Source organism: Amblyomma americanum, chromosome 11 (genome assembly GCF_052857255.1).
Source record: "Amblyomma americanum isolate KBUSLIRL-KWMA chromosome 11, ASM5285725v1, whole genome shotgun sequence".
NCBI lineage: Eukaryota > Metazoa > Arthropoda > Arachnida > Ixodida > Ixodidae > Amblyomma > Amblyomma americanum.
Window position 1 is genome coordinate 54,754,408 of NC_135507.1, and position 15,123 is coordinate 54,769,530.

The 15,123-nt window shown below is 47.9% G+C and overlaps 3 protein-coding genes across 5 annotated transcripts in view; 2 read left to right on the forward strand and 1 right to left on the reverse strand.

Moving 5' to 3' along the window:
• Positions 1-15,123, forward strand: part of LOC144111257 (uncharacterized) — a 168,328-nt gene that overhangs the window by 53,736 nt on the left and 99,469 nt on the right. The window contains exon 3 of one of the 3 annotated variants that reach the window (XM_077644488.1): positions 2,458-2,535. The exons of the other annotated variants lie outside the window; for them this stretch is intronic. Coding sequence (XP_077500614.1) covers positions 2,458-2,535 — 78 coding nt within the window. Of the gene's footprint in view, positions 1-2,457; positions 2,536-15,123 lie in introns of those variants that run through there. 3 annotated transcript variants of the gene reach the window in all.
• Positions 7,043-9,442, forward strand: LOC144111256 (uncharacterized). The gene is made up of 3 exons (XM_077644485.1): positions 7,043-7,756; positions 8,473-8,617; positions 9,032-9,442. The coding sequence occupies exons 1-3, from the start codon at positions 7,530-7,532 to the stop codon at positions 9,377-9,379; spliced, it is 720 nt and encodes a 239-aa protein (XP_077500611.1). The 5' UTR covers positions 7,043-7,529; the 3' UTR covers positions 9,380-9,442.
• On the reverse strand, positions 9,464-11,356 carry LOC144110802 (uncharacterized). Its single transcript, XM_077643894.1, has 2 exons — positions 10,656-11,356; positions 9,464-10,052 (listed from the first exon to the last, which is right to left on the reverse strand). The coding sequence occupies exons 1-2, from the start codon at positions 11,354-11,356 to the stop codon at positions 9,464-9,466; spliced, it is 1,290 nt and encodes a 429-aa protein (XP_077500020.1).

Here is a 15,123-nt window from a genome sequence, read left to right on the forward strand (position 1 = left end):
CTGCTGCGTAAGACTTGACCATTTCGTGGAAGCTTTCCTCCCTCCACGTGGCTGCTGCTGCTTCATCTGCTGCCTTCTCCTCGCTAGACACAGACTGCCAGGTTACGCCGTTTCGTTGGCGAAAACGGTGGAGCCAGCCAGAAGACGCTTCGAAGCCGGTAACCTCAAGAATTGCAGCGAACTGCCGCGCCTTCTCCTGCAGCATTGGGCCTGACACGGGCACATTCTGTGCTCTCACGTCTTTAAACCAAGTCAGCACTGCTGCGTCAATATTCTGGAAATCGCCAAGCCGCAGTCGCTTCCTTGATGGGGTAAGCTGAGATTCTTGCTGGTGCCTAAAGATTTTCTCTTTATCTTTGAGAATCGTGGCGATCGTCGACCGCGCCACTCCACGTTCTTTAGCCACGACGGATTGCTTCTTCCCGTCTTCTATCTCGCGAAGAATGCCTACTTTCTCACTCAAAGAAAACTGCTTTCGCTTCTTCCGCGTGGTTGGAGTTGTTGAGCTCATGGCAACGCGATCGCCGGCACGCACTTCGAACACAATAAAAACCAGAAGAAAAACAAGATGGACAGGCCTGACACGGGTGACAGCATGCGAACAACTGAAAAAACAAGCAAGAAAAACGTGATGCATACTGCAACGGAGAAGGAAAAAAAAAAGTCTCCGCCCGCATGTTTCTCCTCCCGCGCCATCTCAGGTTTTTGCGGGAAGCAAGTTGCAAGGCGCCTGCTCTTCGCGCTGCGTCGTCTGCTAGCTTGGAGCTCCGGCTGCCGTGACGGATACACTGAAATCTAAGAATCCTCGCATTTTGGGATATGAGTTCGTAGTACTGAGGTGTTGTTAAGATGACATGGAAATTAAATAACGATCGTTATTCTGAAATGTTCGTTATTCTGAAATTCATAGTAGTGAAATATTTTTACATTTGAAACTATAAGCAGTCGGCGTGGGATTTCTTAAAAGTTCGTTAATCTGAAATGTTCGTTAATATGGTGTTCGTTGTAACGGGATTTGACTGTACCAGCTTGCAAGGCATGTCACAGATGCATTGTTGCCTGTTTACCGGCGGCTATCGGATGTCCAGCTCCTGACCCGTTGTCTGGGGAAAAAACGCAGAATGCGGCTGAAAGCCTTCATTCAGTAATTTGGTCGCTGCTGCCAAAAGATAAAAACGCATCTTTGACTGCAACAGAGACAGCTCTCAACGAAGCGGTTTGCAAGTTCGATGCAGGGACCCGCCGTGCTTACACAGAGTACTGTTCGACACTTGGGCTGCAAACTGGCCAACATGCTCTTCGCAGAGCAGCGAAAAAGGACGCCTTGCGGAAAAGAAAGGCAGCGAAAGCACTTCAATCTCGAGGCAAGGCATCCAAGAAGCCCCGTGTTAAAAAGGACACAAAAGACTACAACCCCGGTGCCTTTTGATGAGTGAAATACAAGGTGCAACTTCGGAAGCCATTTTCTCAAAACTGTTTTTTTTTGTCATTTGCTCTGATTGTTTCGCTGATTTCTTTGCGACCGCAGGGGCTATTTTGATACGATTTTTTTCGCTGCATTCCTTGAGAAATGTTTCAGGTCGTGACATTCTTGCTTTTCCGGCATCCCGTTTGCTGACTTACTGATTCGACTAGTTGTTCACTGTTTAGGTGCCCATTGTAATGTCTGCTCATAAAATATCAAAACTAAAAACTTTTACATTGTAAATAAAAAAATCTTAATGTCACGACCTCATCCATTCATTTTGGAATGCAACACACTTTGAGGAAGTCTTCTATCTTATTTTGTAAGTCGCTCAAGCATGGTACAAGATGAAAAGGAGGAAAATTTTTTAAATAAGAACATTGTTGAGATATCAGTTTGAAATTTTTATGGTGATATCACAGAAACATTACCAGTAAACCTGCCAATTTTTATCAGAATCCATGAAGAAATAGGAAAGTTGATCCCGAATGCCACGTCCCCCCTTAAAGCATCTAATCTAAAATTGTGAAACAAACCTCGAAATGCTGTTGGTATGGTTGTGAGAAACAGAACCACGCTTCACCTTCATTAGAGCTAAAGAAGTAACGACAGCTGCCACTCCTAGAAGGCATGGAAGTACTGCTGAGAAGCACAGCAAATAGATGCAATGTAAAGAGACCAACATCATGTAGCCACTTGCATTGTTAGCCACTTCTACAGTGGCAAACGTCACGTTGGCAACTGTTGAAATGCAATGAGCATGTTCTGCCGTGGCAGAAGTTTGGCTATGGTGACTGTTTTCTTGGGTGGCAATGGCTGTGTTGTTACCGCCTGCAGGGGAAACGCACTCGGGCGCTTGCGCTTGGCGGATGGCACCGCAGCCATGCTCACCTCTACATTGACAGCAATTGCTACATCTGCCTCCACACCCGATGATAAAACTGACTGCAGGGTCTATGTGTTCCTTGCTCTGTTTTACACGACTTACGAAGGACACAGTTTCGGGAATGTATGCTTACGTCCCTGCCAACGTGGTTAACCCTGGAAAGCCTGCACAGAGAAACACATGAAGGAAAAATAAGGTAATTTTTTTACTCACTATGTAATCACTATGAACTGATTGTAACATCACCTCTAGCCTTGAGATCAGTGGCAGTTTTCTTCAGTCAGGGCCTCACTGCACCAAAAGAAGCAGTGCACCATCAAGACTAGAATGCTAACTTCGTGAAGTTGACATACGCTACTGTGCATCATCGCATGACTGCACTTGTAGGTGCTTTGTGGAGGGGTTTTTAGCATGAAAGGCGAAGCAGCCATCACTGAAGGTATCCTTGCTGGCGATGTGCATCAAGATCAGCTGCTGGCTGTTCTGTGACAGCTGCTCCATCATCAGACCATGCATGTAGGCGTTGCGTTAGAAAGCAACAGTAGTGTCCATTCACACATTTTGAGATTGTGTCCTGTGATCATCCATGTTTCATCCAGGTAGAAGATTTTTGGCCATTCTTCTTCTTGTCATGCAGGAGGTACCTTTGCTGCGAAGTATTGGTGACTAGCCCATCCTGTCACTCCTAGACCTTATGTTGTGGAGTAGTCGGTCCATGAGATCAGTGGACTGAAGCTAGGGTTGAAATCGGCAGAAATCCTCTTCACAGTCAGGATCTCATTGTGGCAAAAAAAAAAGCGGTGCACGCAAGTCTTTCTGAAGTCATCGTACACTTCCACGCGTTGTCTCTTACCTCTACTTTGTGGACGCCGTTGGGACGAAGTCATAACATTCTGTGATTTTGCTTCACCCGCCCTTTTTTCATATCTTTGAAAGAAATTTTAATACGGGCTATATTTATATCTTTCAGTCTAGCGAAAATTCTTCTTGTATAAAAATAAACTGCAGTGCTTGACAGCCTTTAGTGCAAAAGGCGAAACAGCCATCAAAAGGCAAGAAGGAAGAACTGAGCATGGAATACTGGAATAATCCGAATCTGGTGTTGTATAGTGTGTGGGGTTCTTACTAGGCCGTCGAGCCTCCTTTGAGGTCTAGGCCGTGAACTCCGAGCTCCCGGTATCGCGCACCACGCGCGGCCGTTCTCACAACGGCGCAGCGGAAATGCGAAATAAACACAACACGAAACAGGGCGCTTTGCCCGGGGTCAAACGTGTATTGGGTTCTCCCAATGTCGCTGGCTGCTGGATGCTTGACCTGCGACCCTTGCCGTCTGGCTTGGTCGTGCGGCTGACGGGGCAAGATGGCGACAACAAAGACCGAAGAAGGGAGGTAATTACCTGACGTCCTCTCGCTGTCGCGGCTCGCTGAAGTCTCTCTTCGTCCAGCCACGACCGGTACCCGCCGATCTCGGCGCACTTGCCTGTTGTCACATTCGGCCAATCAGCAACCGCTGTGGCGACGCCTGGCAGTGCGCGCTTGCGACCGGTTTTTGAGGAAGGAGGCGGCGCAGCGTTCTCGAGCAGACCTTCTGGCTACTCGCCCGTGGGGAAGGAGGAAAGCGTCCGCTTTCCTACGTCTCCACGGTGCACCTTGCCGGCCAGGGAAGGGTGCGGCACTCCGAAACTCCCACACTCCTCGTCCCTAAAGACCGAACGCCCCCTGAGTTCAGCGGACGGTAGACTGCAATGATCTCATTAAAGTCGTTACCTTTATTTGCCGCTTATAAGTCCCCCAGCAGATTAATATCCATTACCATGTCCCCGATCTCGTCGTCTTCTGGGGATGGCGTCGCGCCAGGAGGCTCGGTCCCTGGCCCGGGTTGTGCGACCAGGGCTCGGGGCGATCTCCACCCCAAGCACACTGGTCGCGAACACAGGGTCCCAAGCCATCCGGGCCCGCACCACCTCGGCGTCAAGGTTGCTCCCCTCCAGGTGCTGCCGGTGGTAGCTGGACGCGACGTGCGTGCGCCGGCTGACGACCAAGTCGCCGCACTCCGAACAGTACGCAGCTGTCGGCTCCCGTAGGAGCGAGGTGGCGCATCGCCGGCCTGATGCGACGGACCGACACCGGTGTCAGGCTGTCCCGGCCAAAGCGGGTCCTCGGTGCCCGGCTGCCTGATCCGTGGGGCGAGGTGCGGGCGCGGCCCCCGAAAGCTGGTGATGGGGGGCAGGCGCTTGCAGCCCGCCAGCGGGTTGCTCCGCTGCACTGCGGCCTCCGTGCTGCCGCGGTCGCGGCACCAATTGCTGTCTCATCACACCGCGGCCTTTGTGCTGCCGCAGTCGCGGCAGCACAAAGTTGTGTTGTGTGTGTGCCAGCTGCGGCCACCTTGTTCTTGCAGAATTCCTAATCTCATCAGCCCACCATACTTTCTGTCGCCTTCTGCTATGCTTGCCTTCTTTTGGGATCCATTCTGTTACCGATAGCCCAGCATTTATCTTGAATTCACATTACATGCCTTGCCCATTTCTTCTTGATTCCAGCTAGGATGTCACTAATACCCCTGTCACACGGGACGTTGAATGTCATTCGCAGCGAATGACATTACGTTTGAATGGCGTTTTTTTCGCTGCTACACGGGCACAGTCAATGACATTCACAGCTAACGACATTCGCCCATTGAATGAGTTTCCCGAACTCATGCACGCGCGACCTGTGTAATCTCGACGACAGCGGCTTGGCGAAAAATTACAAAACTGGTTAGTGATAACAAAACGTATTCAAAGAAAACTTTATTTTAATTGCTGCAATGAACTTTTGAATCATTTTTTTGATGTAAAATAAGGTATTTCAAGCGATTTGCGCAATTATACTCCGTCTCACAAGATGTTTGCAGCACTACGAAAGGTACAGCTCTCTCGTCCAATCAGGATGGCGCGCACTACATTAGTGTGTTCCTGATGTCCAGGTGGCTTCTTTCTACCTCTATTTATAGTAGCACCGAGCCACAGGTGTTCCATGGCGCAGCGCGCCTTTCCTCAAAATCCAACTTTCAATTTTCAGTTTTCTCTCGCTTCTTTCCCTCCTTTGTCTCTTCCTTTACGATGCGGTTCGGGTGTCCACCGAGATATTGTCTTTCTTCTTTCCCTCCCTCCTTTATCCCTTCCTTTACTGCGCGGTTCGGGTGTCCACCGATATATGTGAGACAGCCAGGGTACTGTTCTCATCAGTTCCTCTGTTGTCGCGTCGCAGTAAATTTCAGTAATCGTGTCATGTGCATGTAAATTTATTTACTCCAGCGTGCCGAGGCAGCCAAGTGTCGATGGTGGCGAAATGCAAAACAAGCCCATGTGCTGCGCGAGAGGCAACGCACGTTAAACGGGTTCGATCATCTCATCGTCCTCATAACAACTGAATTCAGCACTGCTGGTTGTGTCGTCCTCCAGGTTGACAACAATGGCCGGTCCCTGGTCAACAACATCGTCGATGATGTGGTCCAGTTTTCTCATCACATCTTCCTCACTGATAATATGCTGCACGTAATTCTTCCATTTCTCAACAGTCACTTGCGTGATGCCTTGCCAAACCAGAGGCTCGACGTCTTGGAGCTTAAACGTCTTGTTTTGGCTGGCCACGAAACCCTTGACGTCGCTCCAGAAAAGCTCTATCGGGTTCAGTTGGCAGTGGTACGGTGGCAGGCGCACAACGAGATGGCCAGCAGCTTTAGCAATGCAGTCGACACGGTATTGCTCCCCACCTGTGTTCACATTGCTGACAAGCTGCATGAGCTCGGCCTTCACCATGCCGCTGCTCCACGCGACACCTTTTCCGGACAGCCAAGCCTGTATGTCCTTTTTGAGGCTACTCATCCGCGGCACTTTATCCTGCTTCACAGAATGATATGGCGCGTTGTCCATCACTATAACGCTGCCGGGTGGTAGTAGTGGGAGAAGTCTCCTGGAGAACCAGTTTTCGTAGTGTTCCCCGTTCATTTCCTCGTGGTAATCGCCCGAGTTTTTCTTCGCTCGGAAAACTTCCGCTGCGCCTTCGACAAAACCTTGCTCACTACCGCAATGCGTCACAATAAGCCTGCCACCTTTGCCACTGGGGTTTTGTAGACCAGTCGACAGTCCGGATCGATGCGCTTGGTGTGCAGATTGGATGGTGCAGTCAGTCCACACTCGACTTCGCGTGTGGCCGGCGTTAACCCACGTTTCGTCGGTGAAGAAAATAGGCCTACCCCGGCGTCGCAGCTCCGCTATCTGGCGCAGGTACCGGCGGCGACACTGCACAATGTGCGTCGCTTCGATTAACATCGCATTCCGAGAGCGCTTCTTATATCGGAAGCCAAGTTTCTTCAACATCCTCTGCATTGTCGCTGCGGACACGGTCGGTAGCGTTTCGTCCTCTTCGAAATGCGCAACCACCTTCGCGATAGTTGGAATTTCCCCTCTCTGGAAAAAGGTGTGTACCACCCTTCGCAACACGCTCAGGTCAAAATCGTCCAGCTTCTTCGTCCGCTCGCGGCCTCTTCCGCCAGCACGCTTCTTCGGTGACAACACTCGGCCCGCGTTCAACGTCTCCGTTGTCCACTTGTAAAGCGTTCGCTCGCTCACCTGCGTGAGCTTTGCCGTCCTCTTGATGAGCGCATTTGTACTCCAACTGCCCCCGCACTCGACGCGAAGCGCTTCAAGAACATTTAAAGCCACCTGCTTCGCCTGCTTGGGGAAACAGCGCACTGTCGGTGTAGAGCACACAGGAGACACAACAGACTCGTCCGACGCCATGTTGGAAAGTGGCGACGCATCACTACCTCGCAGCAGGCCTCCGCAGAGCTGTGTCCGTACGGGCTTTGTCTGGTAATTTCACCAGTGATTGAAACACTCCCTACCATTTAAATATACCTGTCCAAATCATGTTTTTAGTTGCAATGCTTATTGTTTTGATTAATAGTCATACACTCCTCAAATATTCGAGGGACTATTTTCTGCGTTTCTGCAGCCCTGATTGGACGAGAGAGCTCTACCTTCCGTAGTGCTGCAAACATCTTGTGAGACGAAGTATACACTCTTGTTCCCAGTCGCCGCCAGTTACTGTAGAGACGGCCGCGCTTGTTTACAAACCGTCCTCCATCTTGCCTGAGTAGCGTGGTCTTCACTCCATTTCCCTTCAGTGCTCGCAATGGAAAACAACTCTGTAGCTTCGCCAGCCCAGCAGAAGGCGTGTTGGACTGACGACGAAACGCGGGCACTAATTAAAGTGTGGCAAGACCACCTGAGCGATTTGCGCCGCGCGAAACGCAACATGCGCGTATATATTTCTATTGCGGAGTGCCTGTGTGCACAGGGTATTCAGAAGACTGTGAAAGAGATAAAATCCAAGATTGAAAACCTTGGAAACAGGTACCGGTAAGTGGCACCCTTCATTTTGTTTTGCCTTACAGTGCGCTGCTCATTCACCGCAGGAGTGCTGTTATCAGATGCGAGGCTGCACACCTGCATCGTCGATCGATATTTTTCGCGTGCCGAACCTCTGAGGGTATTGAGCAGCTTGTGCTAGAGCGCCACGTTTTAAAACAGTACGAAAAACAGTCGTGCTATTGTGTTTCGCCGTTGAGTCGGCGCTAATTAAAAGTAATGTGTCACCATTCGATATTCATGCCTTTAGTCGTGACTGAACATACGCCGCTACGATGTAGTGATATCTGCGTTTGCTGAAGGCAGGTTTGCAAATGCTTAATGCATTTGTGCGTAATATTTATCGCACAACTTCAGTCTAATTTTTTAGTTCTTTTTGCAAGGCATCTTGACTTTTACCTTGAATCTCGGATGCCAAACCTTTTCTAAACCATTCCCTGTGGCGACTGCCTGGTGCATAAAAGATGGGCACATAAATTCATTTTGCGCAGAAGCATTGAGCTGCCGAAATATTTACTTCGGCACTGGTCCTAGTGGAAGCAGTAGTAATAGTGTAAGCATTGAAAGTAACATACATGCAATACATTGCTCGGCAGATCAACAGTGACTGCATGTTGAGAAGAGGTGATTGTTTTCCTAGCAGCAGTCATGTAGAGTCCTCTGCAGCTTACAAACACCATTGCAACAAAGTAATACGTTTCTTGCAGGTTGCTGAGCCGAAAAACAACGGGTCAAGGTGCCATCACGTGGCGCTTCTACAAAGATATTTCCAAATTTCTTGGCTGCTTGCCTGTCAACGACAGCAGCCTAGTAGACGAGACAATTGGTGGCGATGGTGCCACTGTTGAGATGGTAAGTGCGCTTCTGTAGCTCAATGTAGGGCTCCTAGCTGTGAACCCAGCGTGAGGAAGACCTCTTCTGTTTTCTGTAACTTATCAGGAAGCAGACGCATTGATCCTCTATGGCATGACACATGGAAACTTGGCATATTTATTCATTACTCACAGCGCCGCTTGCGAATGAGTAAAGATGTACACATGAATGAAAATTTCACATGAGAAATGTCACACTCACCACAAAATGCTAAAGTAGCGTAGAATATTCAATATAGGAATTGGTTTAATACGCCTGTTCAGATTGTGAAGGCTGCATGCAACAGGTAATTATTTCTCAGGTACTTAGAAAAATTAAGTGTTTGCTTGAGCTGCGTACGTATCGTTGGAAGCACAAATATGTTTACATGCAGTATATTTTTTGCTTTTTCAGATAATTGATAGCATGCAAAATGGCACCACAGCACTATCAGGTGATGAAGAATTTGAAACAGATGCCACTGCTGGTAGGACACCTCCGGCACCAGCACACGACGTGCTGTTCGAGTCTGCTGCACTGCCCTCGTCATCTTCATCGCAAACAGCAGACACAGAGGACAGACAGCAGCAGGGCCCAACTAGTGGCAGCAAGTCGCCGAGCCGCAAAGCCAAGCCGGCATGCCACCCAAAAGAGTCTGCTGGCGGAGCTAGTAAACACGAACCGGCAGTTGTGCTCCGACATCAAAGAAAGCCGGAAAGAAGAAATGGAGCTACGCAGAATGGAGCTGGATATTCTCCGTGAATCAGCTGCCACAGAAAAACGCTTGACTGAAGCGCTTCTTAAATACTTAGAAAAATAAAAGTGTTTTCTTGAGCTGCATGTGTATCAGTGGGAGGATTGGGCCAGTTTCCAGAAGTATTCGGCAAGTGCGGCCCTTACATCTTGGCCTTCAGCAGTGCAAGCATCAGTGTTGTGTGAGGGCTGCTCGTACAATGCATTATAGTTGTGCACGTCCTGCACCCACTGCTCCTCCACATTATCTCGAAAGGCTTCGCAGATGTTGTGCAGCGTGCAGGACGCCCTAATGGCCTGTTTTGCATTCAGCAGTTTACATTCCATTCTCTTCATGATAAACCTGAAGCGGGCCTTCACACGACCAAACGCATTCTCCACAATTCGCCTTGACCTTGACAGGTTATAGTTAAAAATTGCCTGCTTGGAACCGTTTGGGGCATTAGCATATGGCTTGAGTAAATGCGGCGTCAGTGGAAATGCCTGGTCACAGAGTATGATCTGTGCTACTGGAGTTCCTTCAATCACTGACACAGGCGACTTGAAACGGTCACTCTCCACACGTTTCTTCAACCGTGACCGGCCGTAGACATGGGCGTCATGGCACCTGCCCGGGCTCCCCACGTTCAGGTACAGGAAACGGTAGTGGTGGTCAACGACTGATAGCAGTATGATGCTGTACCTGCATGTAAAAAAAGGTTACCAGCACGGTGCAGAAACTGTCTGAAGTGAATTGCAAAATATAAGCATCCTGTCAACATGAGCTTAAAAATACCAATGAATTATACACAGAAAAATTTCCATTTATACAGGTTTCATAGGTCATTTTGCTGCCTAAAAAAAAACACTGGTTAAAGATGCTTTGCAAGTTGACTTTTTTGTGAGCATAATTTTCAACTGCCAGCTGACAGTTAAAATTGGGCACACAAGAATTCTTGAAAATACCTGCTGCACTAGCGTGAAGGAAGAAATATCGGGCACAGATGCTAGATCTTGCATGCTATTCATTGTGCAAGAAAAAAAAAACGAAAGTTCTCGTGTGCCACTTGGCACGTACAGAGAAAACGAAATGCCCGATAAAACACCGTGCATTTTAATGGACAAGCTGCATATGCCACACTATCAGCATTTTTTAAAAATAAAGTTAATTCTATGGCAGCTGCTTTCATTAAGTTCTACTTGATGATTTGTGCAATAAAGAACAGCGCTGTTTTCGGCCATCTGCTCTTTTGTCTTTGCCCTGAACTGCTATTCAAAATTTAAGAGCAACATAAAAAATACCTACCATCCCTTGTAGTTATAGTAATCAGCTGCGTCTTTCTTGGGCGGTGAAATGGCAAAGTGGCAGCCGTCTAGTGCGCCGATGGCCTGCGGGAAACCAGTGACAGCGTAACACTCGCGCATGTGCTCGGCCACCTCCGCCTCTCTCGGCATGTGCACCCAGGCGCCTTTGAGAACGTCAACGACTGCTCGGCAGAATTCCCTGTCGACAATGTTCACAGTAGAGCGGCCGATGCCAAACAGGTGTGCTACTGTCCGGTCCTCGGCGCTGGAACACAGGTGGTACAAGCCAACGGCTACGCGTTTCTCCAAGGAAATTGGTTTCCGCATGTTCGTCACTTCCCGCTGCAAAACGCACTGAAACGATTCCACCAGATACCTGAATGTGGCAGGACTCACGCGGAACGCTTGCTTGAAATGACATTCACCCAGGTTACGTAGTGTGTCGTTTCTTGGGAAGGCCCATCGCTCACGGATAATGCCTGATGAGGTGGAAGCCCAAACAGCGGCCGACGTGAACGTATTGGCCAGCAGACGCAGCTCCAAATCTCTCGTCCTCTTGGCGCGTTCTTGAATCGCAAGCTTCAGCCGCTGCAACCGGTTTCGGCGCTTCATTCGTAACAGCTCTAGAACAAGCAATGTTCGCTTGCACTGTTGCTCATCAGCGACTGTCAAGAATTCGGCACCAATTTCGCAGCCCTCCATAGTGCCGGCAGCGCGGGCGGCATGTACGGGAGGGATCGTGAGCGGCTTTGAGCCTGTCTTGCTTTGGATATTTCAGTGGATTGCTTGTTGACTATTGCTGCCGCAAGGCGTTGCGAAAAATTTTTAAAGAGTATATTAATGTGTAACAGTGTGATACTAGCAATAAACATAAAATATGTGTATGAAAAGCATGATTTGTAACGTTCTGCTGTCATAGCAGTTAGCCGATGGACATCGCCATCATTTGCAAATGCCATTTTGTGTACCCGTGTAGAACGGGAACGCCAGCAGGCAATGACATTCGTTGTGAATGTCATTCGCTGCGAATGACATTCAACGTCCCGTGTGACAGGGGTATAACTCGCATTTATTCTCATTCATTCTGCACTTTAACCGCTACATCTATCATTTCTTTTTCATAGTTCGCTGCACTATATCAGCCCTATAGGTTATAGGCTTTGCCCCACAAGATATGGCTGTTGAGGAATACTAGTAAACTGCCATTCATGGCTGGAGAGTGCCTGCCAAATGCGCTGCACCATCATTCTTATTCTTCTAGTTAGTTTCCACATGTGGTGTGGATCTGTGGTTACCATGCTCTAAATAGATGCATTTACCTTACAACTTTCAATGCTGAACTGTCTCTCGTAGGCTGTTTTGTTCCGAGTGTTAACATTACTGAATATCTCATTATTCATTTTTTACACCCACCGTTCTTCTTCCTTTGCTTGTCTTCGATCATGCTTAGAAAATCTCAGATTATTAAGGCATTCGCCATTAAATTTCATCCTCAGTTGTTTCCTCTCCAGTTCTCTGAAAATATCGTGGAAGCACGTGGTGAATAGTAGTGAAGAGAACGTGTCTCCCGGTGTGACACCCTTCACAACTGGTATTTGGTCAGTTTCCTTGTGAACGACTATGGCGCTTTCCAATTTCTGCCAACGACGGATTTCCTTTTGGCCGCTTTTAGGCTACCTCCTTTTTTTACTCCTTGATCCTTTCCATGTTATATTTCCTTGTGCTGTTTATACATGTGCAGTGTGTTAAATAAAGAACATTGTTTTCTACAAACTGGAGGAATGAGCATATCCCTTTCAGGCGCGAATTAAGAAAAAACAACCGCAAAATTTTAAATCCTTTATAAATAGTCTAAGAAATCACCCAAAACGAGTGTTAAGATTAAAAATTTGTTTATTTTACATACAAAAATTTTTCTTGCTGTGTACAATTGTGCACATGGCGCCTCAAGACCGAAAAATAGGCCAACTACCGGTTCTTGTAGAAACCGTGATTTTCGTGTGTACTAAACCGTTAACAAGTATTTTAGAGTGCTTTTCTCAAGCCTCTCCACTTGAGTGCTCCGATCCCACCTCAGTTTTTGTGGTGGAATTCGTCGTAGCAATCTTTTGCTGAGCTGAGGCAAAGAAAAACTCCGCACTTGCGACAACAAATGCGTGATTTGGAAGCACAGCCTGTGTTTCGGCACCTTTGTGGAAAGTTAGCAGTCGTGTGCATTGGCCAGTGGTTGGTACCGTCGAATCTCGTTGTGTTCGTTGGCATGGGCGTACCGCCGTGTGACTGCCGAACGGGCTTTGGAGTGGAGGTGCTTGGTCTCCCCCGCCTGGGTGGTGCACTCTTGTTGCTTGCAATCAAGCTCCTCGCAATATCCGATTGGAATGCCATCACATCCTTCATTTCTTTTCTGGGGAGTGTCTCTTCATTCGCATTGCGGATGTACTCGATCCAGCTGTTGCAAACAGCAAATGAAATGAAGTGAGAAATGACCCTTACTGGCCACTTTTTTGTCCTTGTGTAGAGTGGATACAAGGACATCAAGAAATCGAGCTTGTCGACACCACCCATAAATTTGTTGTATTCAGCGATTACTTGCGGGCAGTCTATGTCGACATGTTCTTTTGCTGATTCACTCCATCGTTTTACCTTTGTGAGATTACCCAGTCCTACAAGTGTGGAGGCCATGTTAACGGGACCATTGTCATGCCACCGCACTATGACTACGTCCTCTTCTTCTGTAATGCTGAAATCGTGACTTCCACGCCCTTCCTTCTTCAATTCCTTGTCACTTTTCAGCTCGCAGCCAAGAAGCCTGTTCGACCTGATCGTGCCAGAGGCCAAAATACCCAGCAATTTGAGCTCTCGAAACAGTGGCATTGACGAAAAGTAATTATCCATAAAACATCTGATGTTCTGGCCGCGAGGAAGGTGCTCTACTAGACGCATTACCACAGATCCGCCAAGGCCCAAGTATGAATGGTCTGTGCTCGCACCAGTGCCTTTACCTTGGTAGAACTCGAAATCGTGAGCCATGCCATCTGAACTGCAGCGTACGAACACTTTGATGCCTTCAGGATTGGGCTTGTTTTTTACGAATTGTTTTGCAGGGACCCTCCCTGTAAAAGGCACCATCTGCTCATCAATGCTGGCCTCTTCGAGCGGTTCCAAATTCAGGCATCGACTTCTCACTGCATCAAGAATTGGGGTCACTTTCCAAAACTTGTTATTAGTAGATTCCCTTGGAGCATTTGAGTCAGTCACTTGTAGCGCTGCTCGAAGCTTGAAGAATCGCTTGCAGGTCATTGCTTCAGCAATGGTGGGTATTTTTGTGTCCTCTTGCCAATACATGCGCACTCGAGGAAATTTGAGGAGTGCCATGCGCATCATAATGCCAAAAAAAACTGATCTCCTCTGGTGTGGCATTCAGCTCAGCTCCGTCTCTCTGTAGAGCATACATGTTGGTGTAATGAGCCAGATCAACAAAAACCGTTTCTGTAAAGTACTTGCCAAAGTACTCAAGCGGCTCTAAGGGAGCCGATCCGCCTCTGGGGACAAAGGAGCATGCAGTGTTCTGCGCCGAGAAGTCTTTCCTAATCCACTTCACCTGCGTTTTCTTTCTTTTGGGCGGAAGTCGCGTAACATTCTCTTTCTCATCCTCGTCACTGCTGCTGACGCTATGGTGTGCCGCCACAGGCTCTTCACTTGAAGTCTAATATGAAAAAAAAATAAATATCAGCAACGATTAGGATTGTTTTAATTTTTTTTTAACTTGGAAAACTGCTCATACAGCGAATGACAAGAGAAATACAGGTAACATTGAACTATGCGAACTAAAAGTTTCGGCTAACTAAATTTCAGTTAAGCATAAGTAGCTAAAAAATACTCACCACAATTCCGGCACATTCTTCAACTTCATCATCGGAGAAATCACCATCCGACACATCTCTGTCCGCTATTCTCGCCAAAAGCGCTTGAGCCGACGAAGTTGATGCTTTTTGTCGGCCAAGAGAATGTTCTCGAAGACCTAAAATACACGAAATGAGTGTTTAGTACACAACGAAAAGTGGAAGACTTAAAGCAGAGATGAAAAAAGATTATGTGATGAAGCATCCCTGAGGCGCCATGTATACGATTGTACACACACATCTTTCCTAACGTGGCGTAGCTCAGTCTCTAGCACAAACCGCAAAAACTGCGTGTCAGCATAAGAACTGAACTTTATATATAAGCTGATCGAAATTTTATCTTGATAGAGATTTTTGCTATGCGATAACAAAAAAAAGTTCCAATGCACTCACGAGCAGATCCATAAAACGTGCCGGCGTCCATCTTGATGAGTTGTTTGCACTTCAACTTCATCGTACTGAAACCAGATGGCGCTAGTTGTCCACTCGGGAAGCGTGTACAAATGTGCACACCGCGTTTCAAGCCGGTTGAAGTAATACGCTGCGCGTGGCGCGCCTCAAAAGTTG